This window comes from Heptranchias perlo, unplaced genomic scaffold, assembly GCF_035084215.1.
Source record: "Heptranchias perlo isolate sHepPer1 unplaced genomic scaffold, sHepPer1.hap1 HAP1_SCAFFOLD_1657, whole genome shotgun sequence".
Lineage (NCBI taxonomy): Eukaryota > Metazoa > Chordata > Chondrichthyes > Hexanchiformes > Hexanchidae > Heptranchias > Heptranchias perlo.
This window is the reverse complement of record NW_027138922.1, coordinates 15,001-30,463: the sequence shown is the minus strand read 5'-3', so window position 1 is coordinate 30,463 and position 15,463 is coordinate 15,001. Positions and strand designations below refer to the sequence as shown.

Sequence of the window (15,463 nt, the reverse complement as noted above, 5' to 3'; positions counted from 1 at the left end):
TGAGGGAGGACTGAGGGGAAAGGGGGCCTGAGGGGAGGGGACTGAGGGGGGGGGACTGAGGGGAGGGGAGGACTGAGGGGGGGAGGACTGAGGGAGGGGACTGAGGGGAGGGAGGACTGAGGGGAGGGAGGACTGAGGGGAGGGAGGACTGAGGGGAGGGAGGACTGAGGGGAGGGAGGACTGAGGGGAGGGAGGACTGAGGGGGGGAGGACTGAGGGAGGAGGACTGAGGGGAGGGGAGGGGGGGAGGACTGAGGGGGGGGGACTGAGGGGAGGGACTGACGGGGGAGGGACTGAGGGGGGAGGACTGAGGGGGGGGGACTGAGGGGGGAGGGACTGAGGGAGGGGACTGAGGGGTGGAGGGACTGAGGGGAGGGGACCTGAGGGACTGAGGGGGGGAGGACTGAGGGTGGAGGGACTGAGGGGGAGGGGACTGAGGGGGAGGAGGACTGAGGGACTGAGGGGGGGGAGGACTGAGGGGGGGAGGACTGAGGGGAGGGAGGACTGAGGGGGGGAGGACTGAGGGGGGAGGACTGAGGGGAGGGAGGACTGAGGGGGGAGGACTGAGGGGAGGGAGGACTGAGGGGAGGGAGGACTGAGGGGGGGAGGAACTGAGGGGAGGGAGGACTGAGGGGAGGGAGGGGGGAGGGACTGAGGGGGGAGGACTGAGGGGAGGGAGGGGAGGGACTGAGGGGGGAGGGACTGAGGGGGGAGGACTGGGGGGGGCAGTGGGTACCGACACTGACCTCTCACCCCTGGGGGCCTGGGGGTCAAACTCCAGCCTGGGTCGTTGTTCACGGGGAGAGAGAGAGAGAGAGAGAGGGAGAGAGGGATGGAGTGAGGGAGGGAGAGGGAGAGAGAGGGAGTGATGGAGTGAGGGAGGGAGAGGGGAGGGAGGGAGGGAGAGAGAGAGAGAGGGAGGGAGGGAGGGAGAGGGAGTGGGAGAGAGAGAGGGAGAGAGGGATGGAGTGAGGGAGGGAGAGAGAGGGAGAGAGAGAGAGGGAGGGATGGAGTGAGGGATGGAGTGAGGGAGGGAGAGGGAGGGATGGAGTGAGGGAGGGAGAGGGAGGGAGAGAGAGGGAGGGAGAGAGAGGGAGGGATGGAGTGAGGGAGGAGAGAGAGGGAGGGATGGAGTGAGGGAGGGATGGAGTGAGGGAGGGAGAGGGAGGGAGAGAGAGGGAGGGAGAGAGAGGGATGAGTGAGGGAGGCAGGGAGGGAGAGAGGAGAGAGGCAGGGAGGGAGAGAGGGAGAGATGGAGGGAGGGAGGGAGAGAGAGAGGGAGGGAGGGAGAAGAGGGAGAGAGAGTGAGGGAGGGAGAGAGGGATGGAGTGTGGGAGGGAGAGAGAGGGATGGAGTGAGGGAGGGAGAGGGCAGGAGAGGGAGGAGAGGGAGAGAGAGAGAGAGGGATGGAGAGAGAGAGAGAGGGATGGAGAGAGAGAGGGAGTGAGGGAGGGAGGGAGGGAGGGAGGGAGGGAGGGAGTGAGGGAGGGAGTGAGGGAGGGAGTGAGAGGGATGGAGTGAGAGGGATGGAGTGAGGGATGGAGTGAGGGAGGGAGTGAGAGGAGGGAGAGGGAGGGAGGGAGTGAGGGAGGGAGGGAGAGGGAGGGAGGAGAGGGAGGGAGGGAGGGAGTGGGAGTGAGGGAGGGAGTGAGGGATGGAGTGAGGGAGGGAGAGGGCAGGAGAGGGAGGACGAGGGAGTGAGGTAGGGAGAGGGATGGAGTGAGGTAGGGAGAGGGATGGAGTGAGGGATGGAGTGAGGGAGGGAGAGGGATGGAGTGAGGGAGGGAGAGGGATGGAGAGAGAGAGAGGATGGAGAGAGAATGAGGAGAGGGAGAGGGAGGGAGAGGGATGGAGTGAGGGAGGGAGAGGGAGGGAGAGGGAGGGAGAGGAGGGAGAGGGAGGGAGTGAGGGAGTGAGGGAGGGAGTGAGGGAGGGAGTGAGGGAGGGAGAGGATACCGAGTTGCGTTCTGCCCACTCACCTCGCTCAGAGCCTCGAAGGCCGAACTCGCGTTCTGCTGACCCTGTGACCCCGGTGTTGATTTCTTCAGAATGTTCTGGAAGCAGACGGACGAGTTATTGAGAAAGGACCTCGATCAGCGTCCCCTCGAGTCCCGAGTCCCGAGTCCCCGTCACCCCCCGGTCTGGACCCACACCGGCTCCCGGTCAGGGAACGCCTCGATTATAAAACTCTTCATCCTCCTCTTCAAATCCCTCCATGGCCCTCGCCCTCCCTCCCTATCTCTGTAACCTCCTCCAGCCCCCTACAATCCTCATCCTCCTGTTCAAATCCCTCCATGGCCCTCGTCCCCTCCCTCCCTATCTCTGTAACCTCCTCCAGCCCCTACAATTCTCATCCTCCTCTTCAAATCCCTCCATGGCCCTCGCCCCCCTCCCTATCTCTGTAACCTCCTCCAGCCCCCTACAATTCTCATCCTCCTCTTCAAATCCCTCCATGGCCCTCGCCCACCTCCCTCCCTATCTCTGTAACCTCCTCCAGCCCCCTACAATTCTCATCCTCCTGTTCAAATCCCTCCATGGCCCTCGCCCACCTCCCTCCCTATCTCTGTAACCTCCTCCAGCCCCGACAATTCTCATCCTCCTCTTCAAATCCCTCCATGGCCCTCGCCCCCCTCCCAATCTCTGTAACCTCCTCCAGCCCCGACAATTCTCATCCTCCTGTTCAAATCCCTCCATGGCCCTCGCCCTCCCTCCCTCCCTATCTCTGTAACCTCCTCCAGCCCCCGACAATTCTCATCCTCCTGTTCAAATCCCTCCATGGCCCCTCGCCCCCCTCCCTATCTCTGTAACCTCCTCCAGCCCCTACAATTCTCATCCTCCTGTTCAAATCCCTCCATGGCCCTCGACCCTCCCTCCCTATCTCTGTAACCTCCTCCAGCCCCTACAATTCTCATCCTCCTGTTCAAATCCCTCCATGGCCCTCGACCCTCCCTCCCTATCTCTGTAACCTCCTCCAGCCCCTACAATTCTCATCCTCCTGTTCAAATCCCTCCATGGCCCCTCGCCCCCCTCCCTATCTCTGTAACCTCCTCCAGCCCCTACAATTCTCATCCTCCTGTTCAAATCCCTCCATGGCCCTCGACCCTCCCTCCCTATCTCTGTAACCTCCTCCAGCCCCTACAATTCTCATCCTCCTGTTCAAATCCCTCCATGGCCCTCGCCCCTCCCTCCCTATCTCTGTAGCCTCCTCCAGCCCCGACAATTATCATCCTCCTGTTCAAATCCCTCCATGGCCCTCGACCCTCCCTCCCTATCTCTGTAACCTCCTCCAGCCCCTACAATTCTCATCCTCCTGTTCAAATCCCTCCATGGCCCTCGCCCCTCCCTCCCTATCTCTGTAGCCTCCTCCAGCCCCGACAATTATCATCCTCCTGTTCAAATCCCTCCATGTCCCTCGCCCCCCCTCCCTCCCTATCTCTGTAACCTCCTCCAGCCCCCTACAATTCTCATCCTCCTCTTCAAACCCCTCCATGGCCCTCGCCCTCCCTCCCTATCTCTGTAACCTCCTCCAGCCCCCTACAATTCTCATCCTCCTCTTCAAATCCCTCCATGGCCCTCGCCCCCCTCCCTCCCTATCTCTGTAACCTCCTCCAGCCCCCTACAATTCTCATCCTCCTCTTCAAATCCCTCCATGGCCCTCGCCCCCCTCCCTCCCTATCTCTGTAACCTCCTCCAGCCCCCTACAATTCTCATCCTCCTCTTCAAATCCCTCCATGGCCCTCGCCCCTCCCTCCCTATCTCTGTAACCTCCTCCAGCCCCTACAATTCTCATCCTCCTGTTCAAATCCCTCCATGGCCCTCGCCCCCCTCCCTATCTCTGTAACCTCCTCCAGCCCCCTACAATTCTCATCCTCCTGTTCAAATCCCTCCATGGCCCTCGCCCCCCTCCCTCCCTATCTCTGTAGCCTCCTCCAGCCCCGACAATTCTCATCCTCCTCTTCAAACCCCTCCATGGCCCTCGCCCTCCCTCCCTATCTCTGTAACCTCCTCCAGTCCCTACAATTCTCATCCTCCTGTTCAAATCCCTCCATGTCCCTCGCCCCCCCTCCCTCCCTATCTCTGTAACCTCCTCCAGCCCCTACAATTATCATCCTCCTGTTCAAATCCCTCCATGGCCCTCGCCCCTCCCTCCCTATCTCTGTAACCTCCTCCAGCCCCCTACAATTCTCATCCTCCTCTTCAAACCCCTCCATGGCCCTCGCCCTCCCTCCCTATCTCTGTAACCTCCTCCAGCCCCCTACAACCCTCCGAGATCTCTGCGTTCCTCCAATCCTGGCCTCTTGTCGATCCCCCTCTCCCATCGCTCCACCATTGGCCGTGCCTTCAGCTGCCTGGGGCCCTGAGCTCTGGAATTCCCTCCCTGAACCTCTCCGCCTCCCTCTCCTCCTTTAAGACGCTCCTTAAAACCTCCCTCATTGGCCAATCTTTTGGTCGCCTGTCCTGACATCTCCTCATGTGTCCCGGGGTGGGATCTTTCCCTCCTGTGGAGGGTCTCGGGGACATTTCACCACGTTACAGACCCTGGATAGACGGGAATTATTTACGATCATCTCACCCCGAGTCTCCCACACATCAAATCTCGGCCGTGTTCTTCAAGTCTCGTGTTAACCACTGCAGGACGAGCAGTACACTATGGACCTATTTCTGACCCTCTCGATGGCCAGTCGACCTGGTCCATCTCCACGTTGACTGAGACAGAGCAAGATTCCCACTTCGATCACCCCCAGTCCCCATCTCAGGACCTCCCCAAGCTTCACGGCAAAACGAAGGACTTTGGCAGAGCTTCAGTGCGGCAAACCAGGCAGCCAATTTGCGCACAGCAAGATCCCGGGCACAGTCGATGGCATCACGGCCTGACCATTTCGTCAGTGGTGTTGGTCGAGGCCCCCCCCGCCCCGGCCCCAAAACACATGCCGCCGACCCACACGCACGCTGAGAAGGAAAGTCCCAGGCTGTAAACCGGGCCGAGCACTGATCGAAGGCCTGGACCCAGCCCCGGGGGCGGGGAGATGGCCTTACCTGCACCAGCAGTTTCAGGCGCGTGATTCGTTGGAAGGGCAGGATCAGGAAGGACTTGAGGGAGAGGCGCTGGCAGATGGGATGGCTTTCCAAATTCTCAACCACCACACGGAAAGGGGGGTTCCCCTCACTGTCAGGGGAGGAAGGAGCAGAAAAATTAAACCGACCAATATCTCAAACCAGGACGGTGTAGAGGGAGCTTTACTCTGTATCTAACCCTGTACCTGACCCTGGGAGTGTTTGACGGGACAGTGTAGAGGGAGCTTCACTCTGTATCTAACCCTGTACCTGCCCTGGGAGTGTTTGATGGGACAGTGTAGAGGGAGCTTTACTCTGTATCTAACCCTGTACCTGACCCTGGGAGTGTTTGATGGGACAGTGTAGAGGGAGCTTTACTCTGTATCTAACCCTGTACCTGACCCTGGGAGTGTTTGATGGGACAGTGTAGAGGGAGCTTTACTCTGTATCTAACCCTGTACCTGACCCTGGGAGTGTTTGATGGGACAGTGTAGAGGGAGCTTTACTCTGTATCTAACCCTGTACCTGACCCTGGGAGTGTTTGACGGGACAGTGTAGAGGGAGCTTTACTCTGTATCTAACCCTGTACCTGCCCTGGGAGTGTTTGACGGGACAGTGTAGAGGGAGCTTTACTCTGTATCTAACCCTGTACCTGCCCTGGGAGTGTTTGATGGGACAGTGTAGAGGGAGCTTTACTCTGTATCTAACCCTGTACCTGACCCTGGGAGTGTTTGACGGGACAGTGTAGAGGGAGCTTGACTCTGTATCTAACCCTGTACCTGCCCTGGGAGTGTTTGATGGGACAGTGTAGAGGGAGCTTTACTCTGTATCTAACCCTGTACCTGACCCTGGGAGTGTTTGATGGGACAGTGTAGAGGGAGCTTTACTCTGTATCTAACCCTGTACCTGCACTGGGAGTGTTTGATGGGACAGTGTAGAGGGAGCTTTACTCTGTATCTAACCCTGTACCTGCACTGGGAGTGTTTGATGGGACAGTGCAGAGGGAGCTTTACTCTGTATCTAACCCTGTACCTGCACTGGGAGTGTTTGATGGGACAGTGTAGAGGGAGCTTTACTCTGTATCTAACCCTGTACCTGACCCTGGGAGTGTTTGATGGGACAGTGTAGAGGGAGCTTTACTCTGTATCTAACCCTGTACCTGCCCTGGGAGTGTTTGACGGGACAGTGTAGAGGGAGCTTTACTCTGTATCTCACCGTGTACCTGACCCTGGGAGTGTTTGATGGGACAGTGTAGAGGGAGCTTTACTCTGTATCTAACCCTGTACCTGACCCTGGGAGTGTTTGATGGGACAGTGTAGAGGGAGCTTTACTCTGTATCTAACCCTGTACCTGACCCTGGGAGTGTTTGATGGGACAGTGTAGAGGGAGCTTTACTCTGTATCTAACCCTGTACCTGCACTGGGAGTGTTTGATGGGACGGTGTAGAGGGAGCTTTACTCTGTATCTAACCCTGTACCTGCCCTGGGAGTGTTTGATGGGACAGTGTAGAGGGAGCTTTACTCTGTATCTAACCCTGTACCTGCCCTGGGAGTGTTTGATGGGACAGTGTAGAGGCAGCTTTACTCTGTATCTAACCCTGTACCTGCCCTGGGAGTGTTTGATGGGACAGTGTAGAGGGAGCTTTACTCTGTATCTAACCCTGTCCCTGACCTTAGGAGTGTTTGATGGGACAGTGTAGAGGGAGCTTTACTCTGTATCTAACCCTGTACCTGCCCTGGGAGTGTTTGATGGGACAGTGCAGAGGGAGCTTTACTCTGTATCTAACCCTGTACCTGCCCTGGGAGTGTTTGATGGGACAGTGTAGAGGGAGCTTTACTCTGTATCTAACCCTGTACCTGCCCTGGGAGTGTTTGATGGGACAGTGTAGAGGGAGCTTTACTCTGTATCTAACCCTGTCCCTGCCCTGGGAGTGTTTGATGGGACAGTGTAGAGGGAGCTTTACTCTGTATCTCACCCTGTACCTGCCCTGGGAGTGTTTGATGGGACAGTGTAGAGGGAGCTTTACTCTGTATCTAACCCTGTACCTGATCCTGGGAGTGTTTGATGGGACAGTGTAGAGGGAGCTTTACTCTGTATCTAACCCTGTACCTGCCCTGGGAGTGGTTGATGGGACAGTGTAGAGGGAGCTTTACTCTGTATCTAACCCTGTACCTGCCCTGGGAGTGTTTGATGGGACAGTGTAGAGGGAGCTTTACTCTGTATCTAACCCTGTACCTGCCCTGGGAGTGTTTGATGGGACAGTGTAGAGGGAGCTTTACTCTGTATCTAACCCTGGACCTGCCCTGGGAGTGTTTGATGGGACAGTGTAGAGGGAGCTTTACTCTGTATCTAACCCTGTACCTGCCCTGGGAGTATTTGACGGGACAGTGTAGAGGGAGCTTTACTCTGTATCTAACCCTGTACCTGCCCCTGGGAGTGTTTGATGGGACAGTGTAGAGGGAGCTTTACTCTGTATCTCACCCTGTACCTGACCCTGGGAGTGTTTGATGGGACAGTGTGGAGGGAGCTTTACTCTGTATCTAACCCTGTACCTGCCCTGGGAGTGTTTGATGGACAGTGTAGAGGGAGCTTTACTCTGTATCTAACCCTGTACCTGACCCTGGGAGTGTTTGATGGGACAGTGTAGAGGGAGCTTTACTCTGTATCTAACCCTGTACCTGACCCTGGGAGTGTTTGATGGGACAGTGTAGAGGGAGCTTTACTCTGTATCTAACCCTGTACCTGCCCTGGGAGTGTTTGATGGGACAGTGTAGAGGGAGCTTTACTCTGTATCTAACCCTGTACCTGACCCTGGGAGTGTTTGATGGGACAGTGTAGAGGGAGCTTTACTCTGTATCTAACCCTGTACCTGACCCTGGGAGTGTTTGATGGGACAGTGTAGAGGGAGCTTTACTCTGTATCCAACCCTGTACCTGACCCTGGGAGTGTTTGATGGGACAGTGTAGAGGGAGCTTTACTCTGTATCTAACCCTGTACCTGCCCTGGGAGTGTTTGACGGGACAGTGTAGAGGGAGCTTTACTCTGTATCTAACCCTGTACCTGCCCTGGGAGTGTTTGATGGGACAGTGTAGAGGGAGCTTTACTCTGTCTCTAACCCTGTACCTGACCCTGGGAGTGTTTGATGGGACAGTGTGGAGGGAGCTTTACTCTGTATCTAACCCTGTACCTGACCCTGGGAGTGTTTGACGGGACAGTGTAGAGGGAGCTTTACTCTGTATCTAACCCTGTACCTGCACTGGGAGTGTTTGATGGGACGGTGTAGAGGGAGCTTTACTCTGTATCTAACCCTGTACCTGCCCTGGGAGTGTTTGATGGGACAGTGTAGAGGGAGCTTTACTCTGTATCTAACCCTGTACCTGCCCTGGGAGTGTTTGATGGGACAGTGTAGAGGGAGCTTTACTCTGTATCTAACCCTGTACCTGCCCTGGGAGTGTTTGATGGGACAGTGTAGAGGGAGCTTTACTCTGTATCTAACCCTGTCCCTGACCCTAGGAGTGTTTGATGGGACAGTGTAGAGGGAGCTTTACTCTGTATCTAACCCTGTACCTGCCCTGGGAGTGTTTGATGGGACAGTGCAGAGGGAGCTTTACTCTGTATCTAACCCTGTACCTGCCCTGGGAGTGTTTGATGGGACAGTGTAGAGGGAGCTTTACTCTGTATCTAACCCTGTACCTGACCCTGGGAGTGTTTGATGGGACAGTGTAGAGGGAGCTTTACTCTGTATCTAACCCTGTACCTGACCCTGGGAGTGTTTGATGGGACAGTGTAGAGGGAGCTTTACTCTGTATCTAACCCTGTCCCTGCCCTGGGAGTGTTTGATGGGACAGTGTAGAGGGAGCTTTACTCTGTATCTCACCCTCTACCTGCCCTGGGTGTGTTTGATGGGACAGTGTAGAGGGAGCTTTACTCTGTATCTAACCCTGTACCTGACCCTGGGAGTGTTTGATGGGACAGTGTAGAGGGAGCTTTACTCTGTATCTAACCCTGTACCTGCCCTGGGAGTGGTTGATGGGACAGTGTAGAGGGAGCTTTACTCTGTATCTAACCCTGTACCTGCCCTGGGAGTGTTTGATGGGACAGTGTAGAGGGAGCTTTACTCTGTATCTAACCCTGTACCTGCCCTGGGAGTGTTTGATGGGACAGTGTAGAGGGAGCTTTACTCTGTATCTAACCCTGGACCTGCCCTGGGAGTGTTTGATGGGACAGTGTAGAGGGAGCTTTACTCTGTATCTAACCCTGTACCTGCCCTGGGAGTATTTGACGGGACAGTGTAGAGGGAGCTTTACTCTGTATCTAACCCTGTACCTGCCCTGGGAGTGTTTGATGGGACAGTGTAGAGGGAGCTTTACTCTGTATCTAACCCTGTACCTGCACTGGGAGTGTTTGATGGGACGGTGTAGAGGGAGCTTTACTCTGTATCTAACCCTGTACCTGCCCTGGGAGTGTTTGATGGGACAGTGTAGAGGGAGCTTTACTCTGTATCTAACCCTGTACCTGCCCTGGGAGTGTTTGATGGGACAGTGTAGAGGCAGCTTTACTCTGTATCTAACCCTGTACCTGCCCTGGGAGTGTTTGATGGGACAGTGTAGAGGGAGCTTTACTCTGTATCTAACCCTGTCCCTGACCCTAGGAGTGTTTGATGGGACAGTGTAGAGGGAGCTTTACTCTGTATCTAACCCTGTACCTGCCCTGGGAGTGTTTGATGGGACAGTGCAGAGGGAGCTTTACTCTGTATCTAACCCTGTACCTGCCCTGGGAGTGTTTGATGGGACAGTGTAGAGGGAGCTTTACTCTGTATCTAACCCTGTACCTGCCCTGGGAGTGTTTGATGGGACAGTGTAGAGGGAGCTTTACTCTGTATCTAACCCTGTCCCTGCCCTGGGAGTGTTTGATGGGACAGTGTAGAGGGAGCTTTACTCTGTATCTCACCCTGTACCTGCCCTGGGAGTGTTTGATGGGACAGTGTAGAGGGAGCTTTACTCTGTATCTAACCCTGTACCTGACCCTGGGAGTGTTTGATGGGACAGTGTAGAGGGAGCTTTACTCTGTATCTAACCCTGTACCTGCCCTGGGAGTGGTTGATGGGACAGTGTAGAGGGAGCTTTACTCTGTATCTAACCCTGTACCTGCCCTGGGAGTGTTTGATGGGACAGTGTAGAGGGAGCTTTACTCTGTATCTAACCCTGTACCTGCCCTGGGAGTGTTTGATGGGACAGTGTAGAGGGAGCTTTACTCTGTATCTAACCCTGGACCTGCCCTGGGAGTGTTTGATGGGACAGTGTAGAGGGAGCTTTACTCTGTATCTAACCCTGTACCTGCCCTGGGAGTGTTTGATGGGACAGTGTAGAGGGAGCTTTACTCTGTATCTAACCCTGTACCTGCCCTGGGAGTGTTTGATGGGACAGTGTAGAGGGAGCTTTACTCTGTATCTAACCCTGTACCTGACCCTGGGAGTGTTTGATGGGACAGTGTAGAGGGAGCTTTACTCTGTATCTAACCCTGTACCTGACCCTGGGAGTGTTTGATGGGACAGTGTAGAGGGAGCTTTACTCTGTATCCAACCCTGTACCTGACCCTGGGAGTGTTTGATGGGACAGTGTAGAGGGAGCTTTACTCTGTATCTAACCCTGTACCTGCCCTGGGAGTGTTTGACGGGACAGTGTAGAGGGAGCTTTACTCTGTATCTAACCCTGTACCTGCCCTGGGAGTGTTTGATGGGACAGTGTAGAGGGAGCTTTACTCTGTCTCTAACCCTGTACCTGACCCTGGGAGTGTTTGATGGGACAGTGTGGAGGGAGCTTTACTCTGTATCTAACCCTGTACCTGACCCTGGGAGTGTTTGACGGGACAGTGTAGAGGGAGCTTTACTCTGTATCTAACCCTGTACCTGCCCTGGGAGTGTTTGACGGGACAGTGTAGAGGGAGCTTTACTCTGTATCTAACCCTGTACCTGCACTGGGAGTGTTTGATGGGACGGTGTAGAGGGAGCTTTACTCTGTATCTAACCCTGTACCTGCCCTGGGAGTGTTTGATGGGACAGTGTAGAGGGAGCTTTACTCTGTATCTAACCCTGTACCTGCCCTGGGAGTGTTTGATGGGACAGTGTAGAGGGAGCTTTACTCTGTATCTAACCCTGTACCTGACCCTGGGAGTGTTTGACGGGACAGTGTAGAGGGAGCTTTACTCTGTATCTAACCCTGTACCTGCCCTGGGAGTGTTTGACGGGACAGTGTAGAGGGAGCTTTACTCTCTCGGCGGTCACTCTGCTTACATCAGGCGTTTGAATGTCTTCTCTTGATACGACTGGTTGGTCACATAGGGGACGTAGACCGTGCGTAAGGCTGGAAGATGGGAGAGGAGAATGCGACACACGTCAAAGTCCAGGAGGCTCTTCTCCAGGTCTTCCTCCAGGTCAGTCAGAAATCTGGAACGCAGAGGCGGGAGGGAGGCAGTGAGGTCGGGGGTCGTTACAGGATGATCTCCCATTCCTGGCACCCCCTTTCACCATCTCAGGACGTCCCAGAACAGCTCACAGGCAGTGAGGAACCTCGACTGAGGGATAGTCGCTGTTGTCATGTGGCAGGTATATTGCGCACAGCAAGATCCCACAAACAAGGGATGACAAAATCATTTGTTATTTTTGCTTCGGTGATTTCTGTCGAGGGATAAATATCAGGGCCCAGGACCTCCCCCCTCCTGCTCGACTTCCGATAGTGGGCCGTGGGATCTTTTACACCCGCCCGAGAGGGGCAGACGGGGCCCTCGGTTTAATGTCTCGTCCCGAAAGACGGCACCTCCGACAGTGCGGCGCTCCCTCGGCACTGACCCTCCGACAGTGCGGCCCTCCCTCAGTACTGACCCTCCGACAGTGCGGCGCTCCCTCGGCACTGACCCTCCGACAGTGCGGCACTCCCTCAGTACCGACCCTCCGACAGTGCGGCGCTCCCTCAGTACTGACCCTCCGACAGTGCGGCACTCCCTCAGTACTGACCCTCCGACAGTGCGGCCCTCCCTCAGTACTGACCCTCCGACAGTGCGGCCCTCCCTCAGTACTGACCCTCCGACAGTGCGGCGCTCCCTCAGTACCGACCCTCCGACAGTGCGGCGCTCCCTCAGTACTGACCCTCCGACAGTGCGGCGCTCCCTCAGTACTGACCCTCCGACAGTGCGGCCCTCCCTCAGTACTGACCCTCCGACAGTGCGGCGCTCCCTCAGTACTGACCCTCCGACAGTGCGGCGCTCCCTCAGTACTGACCCTCCGACAGTGCGGCGTTCCTCAGTACTGACCCTCCGACAGTGCGGCGCTCCCTCAGTACTGACCCTCCGACAGTGCGGCGCTCCCTCAGTACTGACCCTCCGACAGTGCGGTGCTCCCTCAGTACCGACCCTCCGACAGTGCGGCGCTCCCTCAGTACTGACCCTCCGACAGTGCAGCGCTCCCTCAGTACTGACCCTCCGACAGTGCGGCGCTCCCTCAGTACTGACCCTCCGACAGTGCGGCGCTCCCTCAGTACCGACCCTCCGACAGTACGGCGCTCCCTCAGTACTGACCCTCCGACAGTGCGGCGCTCCCTCAGTACCGACCCTCCGACAGTGCGGCCCTCCCTCGGTACTGACCCTCCGACAGTGCGGCCCTCCCTCGGTACTGACCCTCCGACAGTGCGGCGCTCCCTCAGTACTGACCCTCCGACAGTGCGGCCCTCCCTCAGTACCGACCCTCCGACAGTGCGGCCCTCCCTCAGTACTGGGGAGTGTCGGCCTGGATTATGGGGCTCGAGTGTGCGGAGACCTCCAGCCCCACGACGGTCTGACTCGGAGGCGAGAGAGGGAGAGCCCCTCCGAGTTACGGCCGACACCTGATTATAGAGAGGGAGCTCCTTGGGAGTATTTGGGTTGTAACAGACTTCAGACAGACACGGAGGTCGCAGACGGAGGTCGCAGACGGAGGTCGCAGACGGAGGGATCCACTTCGTCTATTCCAAGTGTCGATCCGGGGAACTCGTTCCCTTTACCAGTGACGATGAGAGATTAAAGGCCGCAGAGAAAAGCATGGGACTCATCACGGCACGTTCGGCCCATCGCGTCTGTGCTGGCCCTTTCAACGAGCTCTCCATTCAGTCCCACTCCCCCTCTCCTTTCCCCCAAAGCCCCCTCAAGTTCTCCCCTTCGAGGATTCCCCCCCAATTCCCCTTTTGGGAGTTTCTCCAGAATCTGTTCCCTCTCCTCCTTTAACCTTCTCGGCTCTGAGGAGAACAATCCCAGCGCCTCCACCCCTCTCCCCATTAACTGAGGTCCCTCATCCCTGGGACCGTTCTGGACAATCTCCTCCGCACCCTCTCCGCGCCCAGGGGGCAATAAATCAGAAGATCTTAACTCCTCCCAGTTGTCCTGCGTCTCGAACGCAGCCCCCGAGACCCTTCACCGGAGGGTAACTCAAACTCCGAGACACTTGAGGAGATATTAGGACAGGTCATTGGCCAATGAGGGAGGTTTTAAGGAGCGTCTTAAAGGAGGAGGGAGAGGTTTAGGGAGGGAATTCCAGAGCTCAGGGCCCCAGGCAGCTGAAGGCACGGCCAATGGTGGAGCGATGGGAATCGGGGGGATGGACAAGAGGCCAGGATTGGAGGAACGCAGAGATCTCGGAGGGTTGTAGGGGGCTGGAGGAGGTTACAGAGATAGGGAGGGGGGGGCGAGGGCCATGGAGGGGTTTGAAGAGGAGGATGAGAATTGTAGGGGCTGGAGGGGATTACAGAGATAGGGAGGGGGGGCGAGGGCCATAGAGGGGTTTGAAGAGGAGGATGAGAATTGTAGGGGCTGGAGGGGATTACAGAGATAGGGAGGGGGGGCGAGGGCCATGGAGGGGTTTGAACAGGAGGATGAGAATTGTAGGGGGCTGGAGGAGGTTACAGAGATAGGGAGGGGGGGGCGAGGGCCATGGAGGGATTTGAACAGGAGGATGAGAATTGTAGGGGCTGGAGGAGGTTACAGAGATAGGGAGGGAGGGGCGAGGGCCATGGAGGGATTTGAACAGGAGGATGAGAATTGTAGGGGCTGGAGGAGGTTACAGAGATAGGGAGGGGGGGCGAGGGACATGGAGGGATTTGAACAGGAGGATGAGAATTGTAGGGGCTGGAGGAGGTTACAGAGATAGGGAGGGGGGCGAGGGGCCATGGAGGGATTTGAACAGGAGGATGGGGAATTGTAGGGGCTGGAGGAGGTTACAGAGATAGGGAGGGAGGGGGGCGAGGGCCATGGAGGGATTTGAACAGGAGGATGAGAATTGTAGGGGCTGGAGGAGGTTACAGAGATAGGGAGGGAGGGCGAGGGTCATGGAGGGATTTGAACAGGAGGATGAGAATTGTAGGGACTGGAGGAGGTTACAGAGATAGGGAGGGGGGCGAGGGGCCATGGAGGGATTTGAACAGGAGGATGGGGAATTGTAGGGGCTGGAGGAGGTTACAGAGATAGGGAGGGAGGGGCGAGGGCCATGGAGGGATTTGAACAGGAGGATGAGAATTGTAGGGGCTGGAGGAGGTTACAGAGATAGGGAGGGGGGCGAGGGGCCATGGAGGGATTTGAACAGGAGGATGGGGAATTGTAGGGGCTGGAGGAGGTTACAGAGATAGGGAGGGAGGGGGGCGAGGGCCATGGAGGGATTTGAACAGGAGGATGAGAATTGTAGGGGCTGGAGGAGGTTACAGAGATAGGGAGGGGGGGCGAGGGGCCATGGAGGGATTTGAAGAGGAGGATGAGAATTGTAGGGGCTGGAGGAGGTTACAGAGATAGGGAGGGGGGGGCGAGGGCCATGGAGGGATTTGAACAGGAGGATGAGAATTGTAGGGGGCTGGAGGAGGTTACAGAGATAGGGAGGGAGGGCGAGGGTCATGGAGGGATTTGAACAGGAGGATGAGAATTGTAGGGACTGGAGGAGGTTACAGAGATAGGGAGGGGGGCGAGGGGCCATGGAGGGATTTGAACAGGAGGATGGGGAATTGTAGGGGCTGGAGGAGGTTACAGAGATAGGGAGGGAGGGGCGAGGGCCATGGAGGGATTTGAACAGGAGGATGAGAATTGTAGGGGGCTGGAGGAGGTTACAGAGATAGGGAGGGAGGGGGGCGAGGGCCATGGAGGGATTTGAACAGGAGGATGAGAATTGTAGGGGCTGGAGGAGGTTACAGAGATAGGGAGGGGGGCGAGGGGCCATGGAGGGATTTGAAGAGGAGGATGAGAATTGTAGGGGCTGGAGGAGGTTACAGAGATAGGGAGGGGGGTGAGGGCCATGGAGGGATTTGAACAGGAGGATGAGAATTGTAGGGGGCTGGAGGAGGTTACAGAGATAGGGAGGGGGGGGCGAGGGCCATGGAGGGATTTGAACAGGAGGATGAGAA

The 15,463-nt window shown here is 56.7% G+C and overlaps 1 protein-coding gene across 1 annotated transcript in view; it reads right to left on the bottom strand.

Moving 5' to 3' along the window:
• Nucleotides 1-1,978: 1,978 nt before the first annotated feature.
• Nucleotides 1,979-15,463, bottom strand: part of LOC137309476 (rho guanine nucleotide exchange factor 19-like) — a gene marked incomplete at its 3' end in the record, with an annotated part of 27,980 nt that continues 14,495 nt past the window's right edge. The window contains exons 5-7 of the mRNA XM_067977674.1: nt 11,347-11,499; nt 5,037-5,166; nt 1,979-2,053 (exon numbers count right to left, since the gene is read on the bottom strand). Of these exons, the coding sequence (XP_067833775.1) occupies nt 1,979-2,053; nt 5,037-5,166; nt 11,347-11,499 (358 nt within the window). The remainder of the gene's footprint in view (nt 2,054-5,036; nt 5,167-11,346; nt 11,500-15,463) is intronic.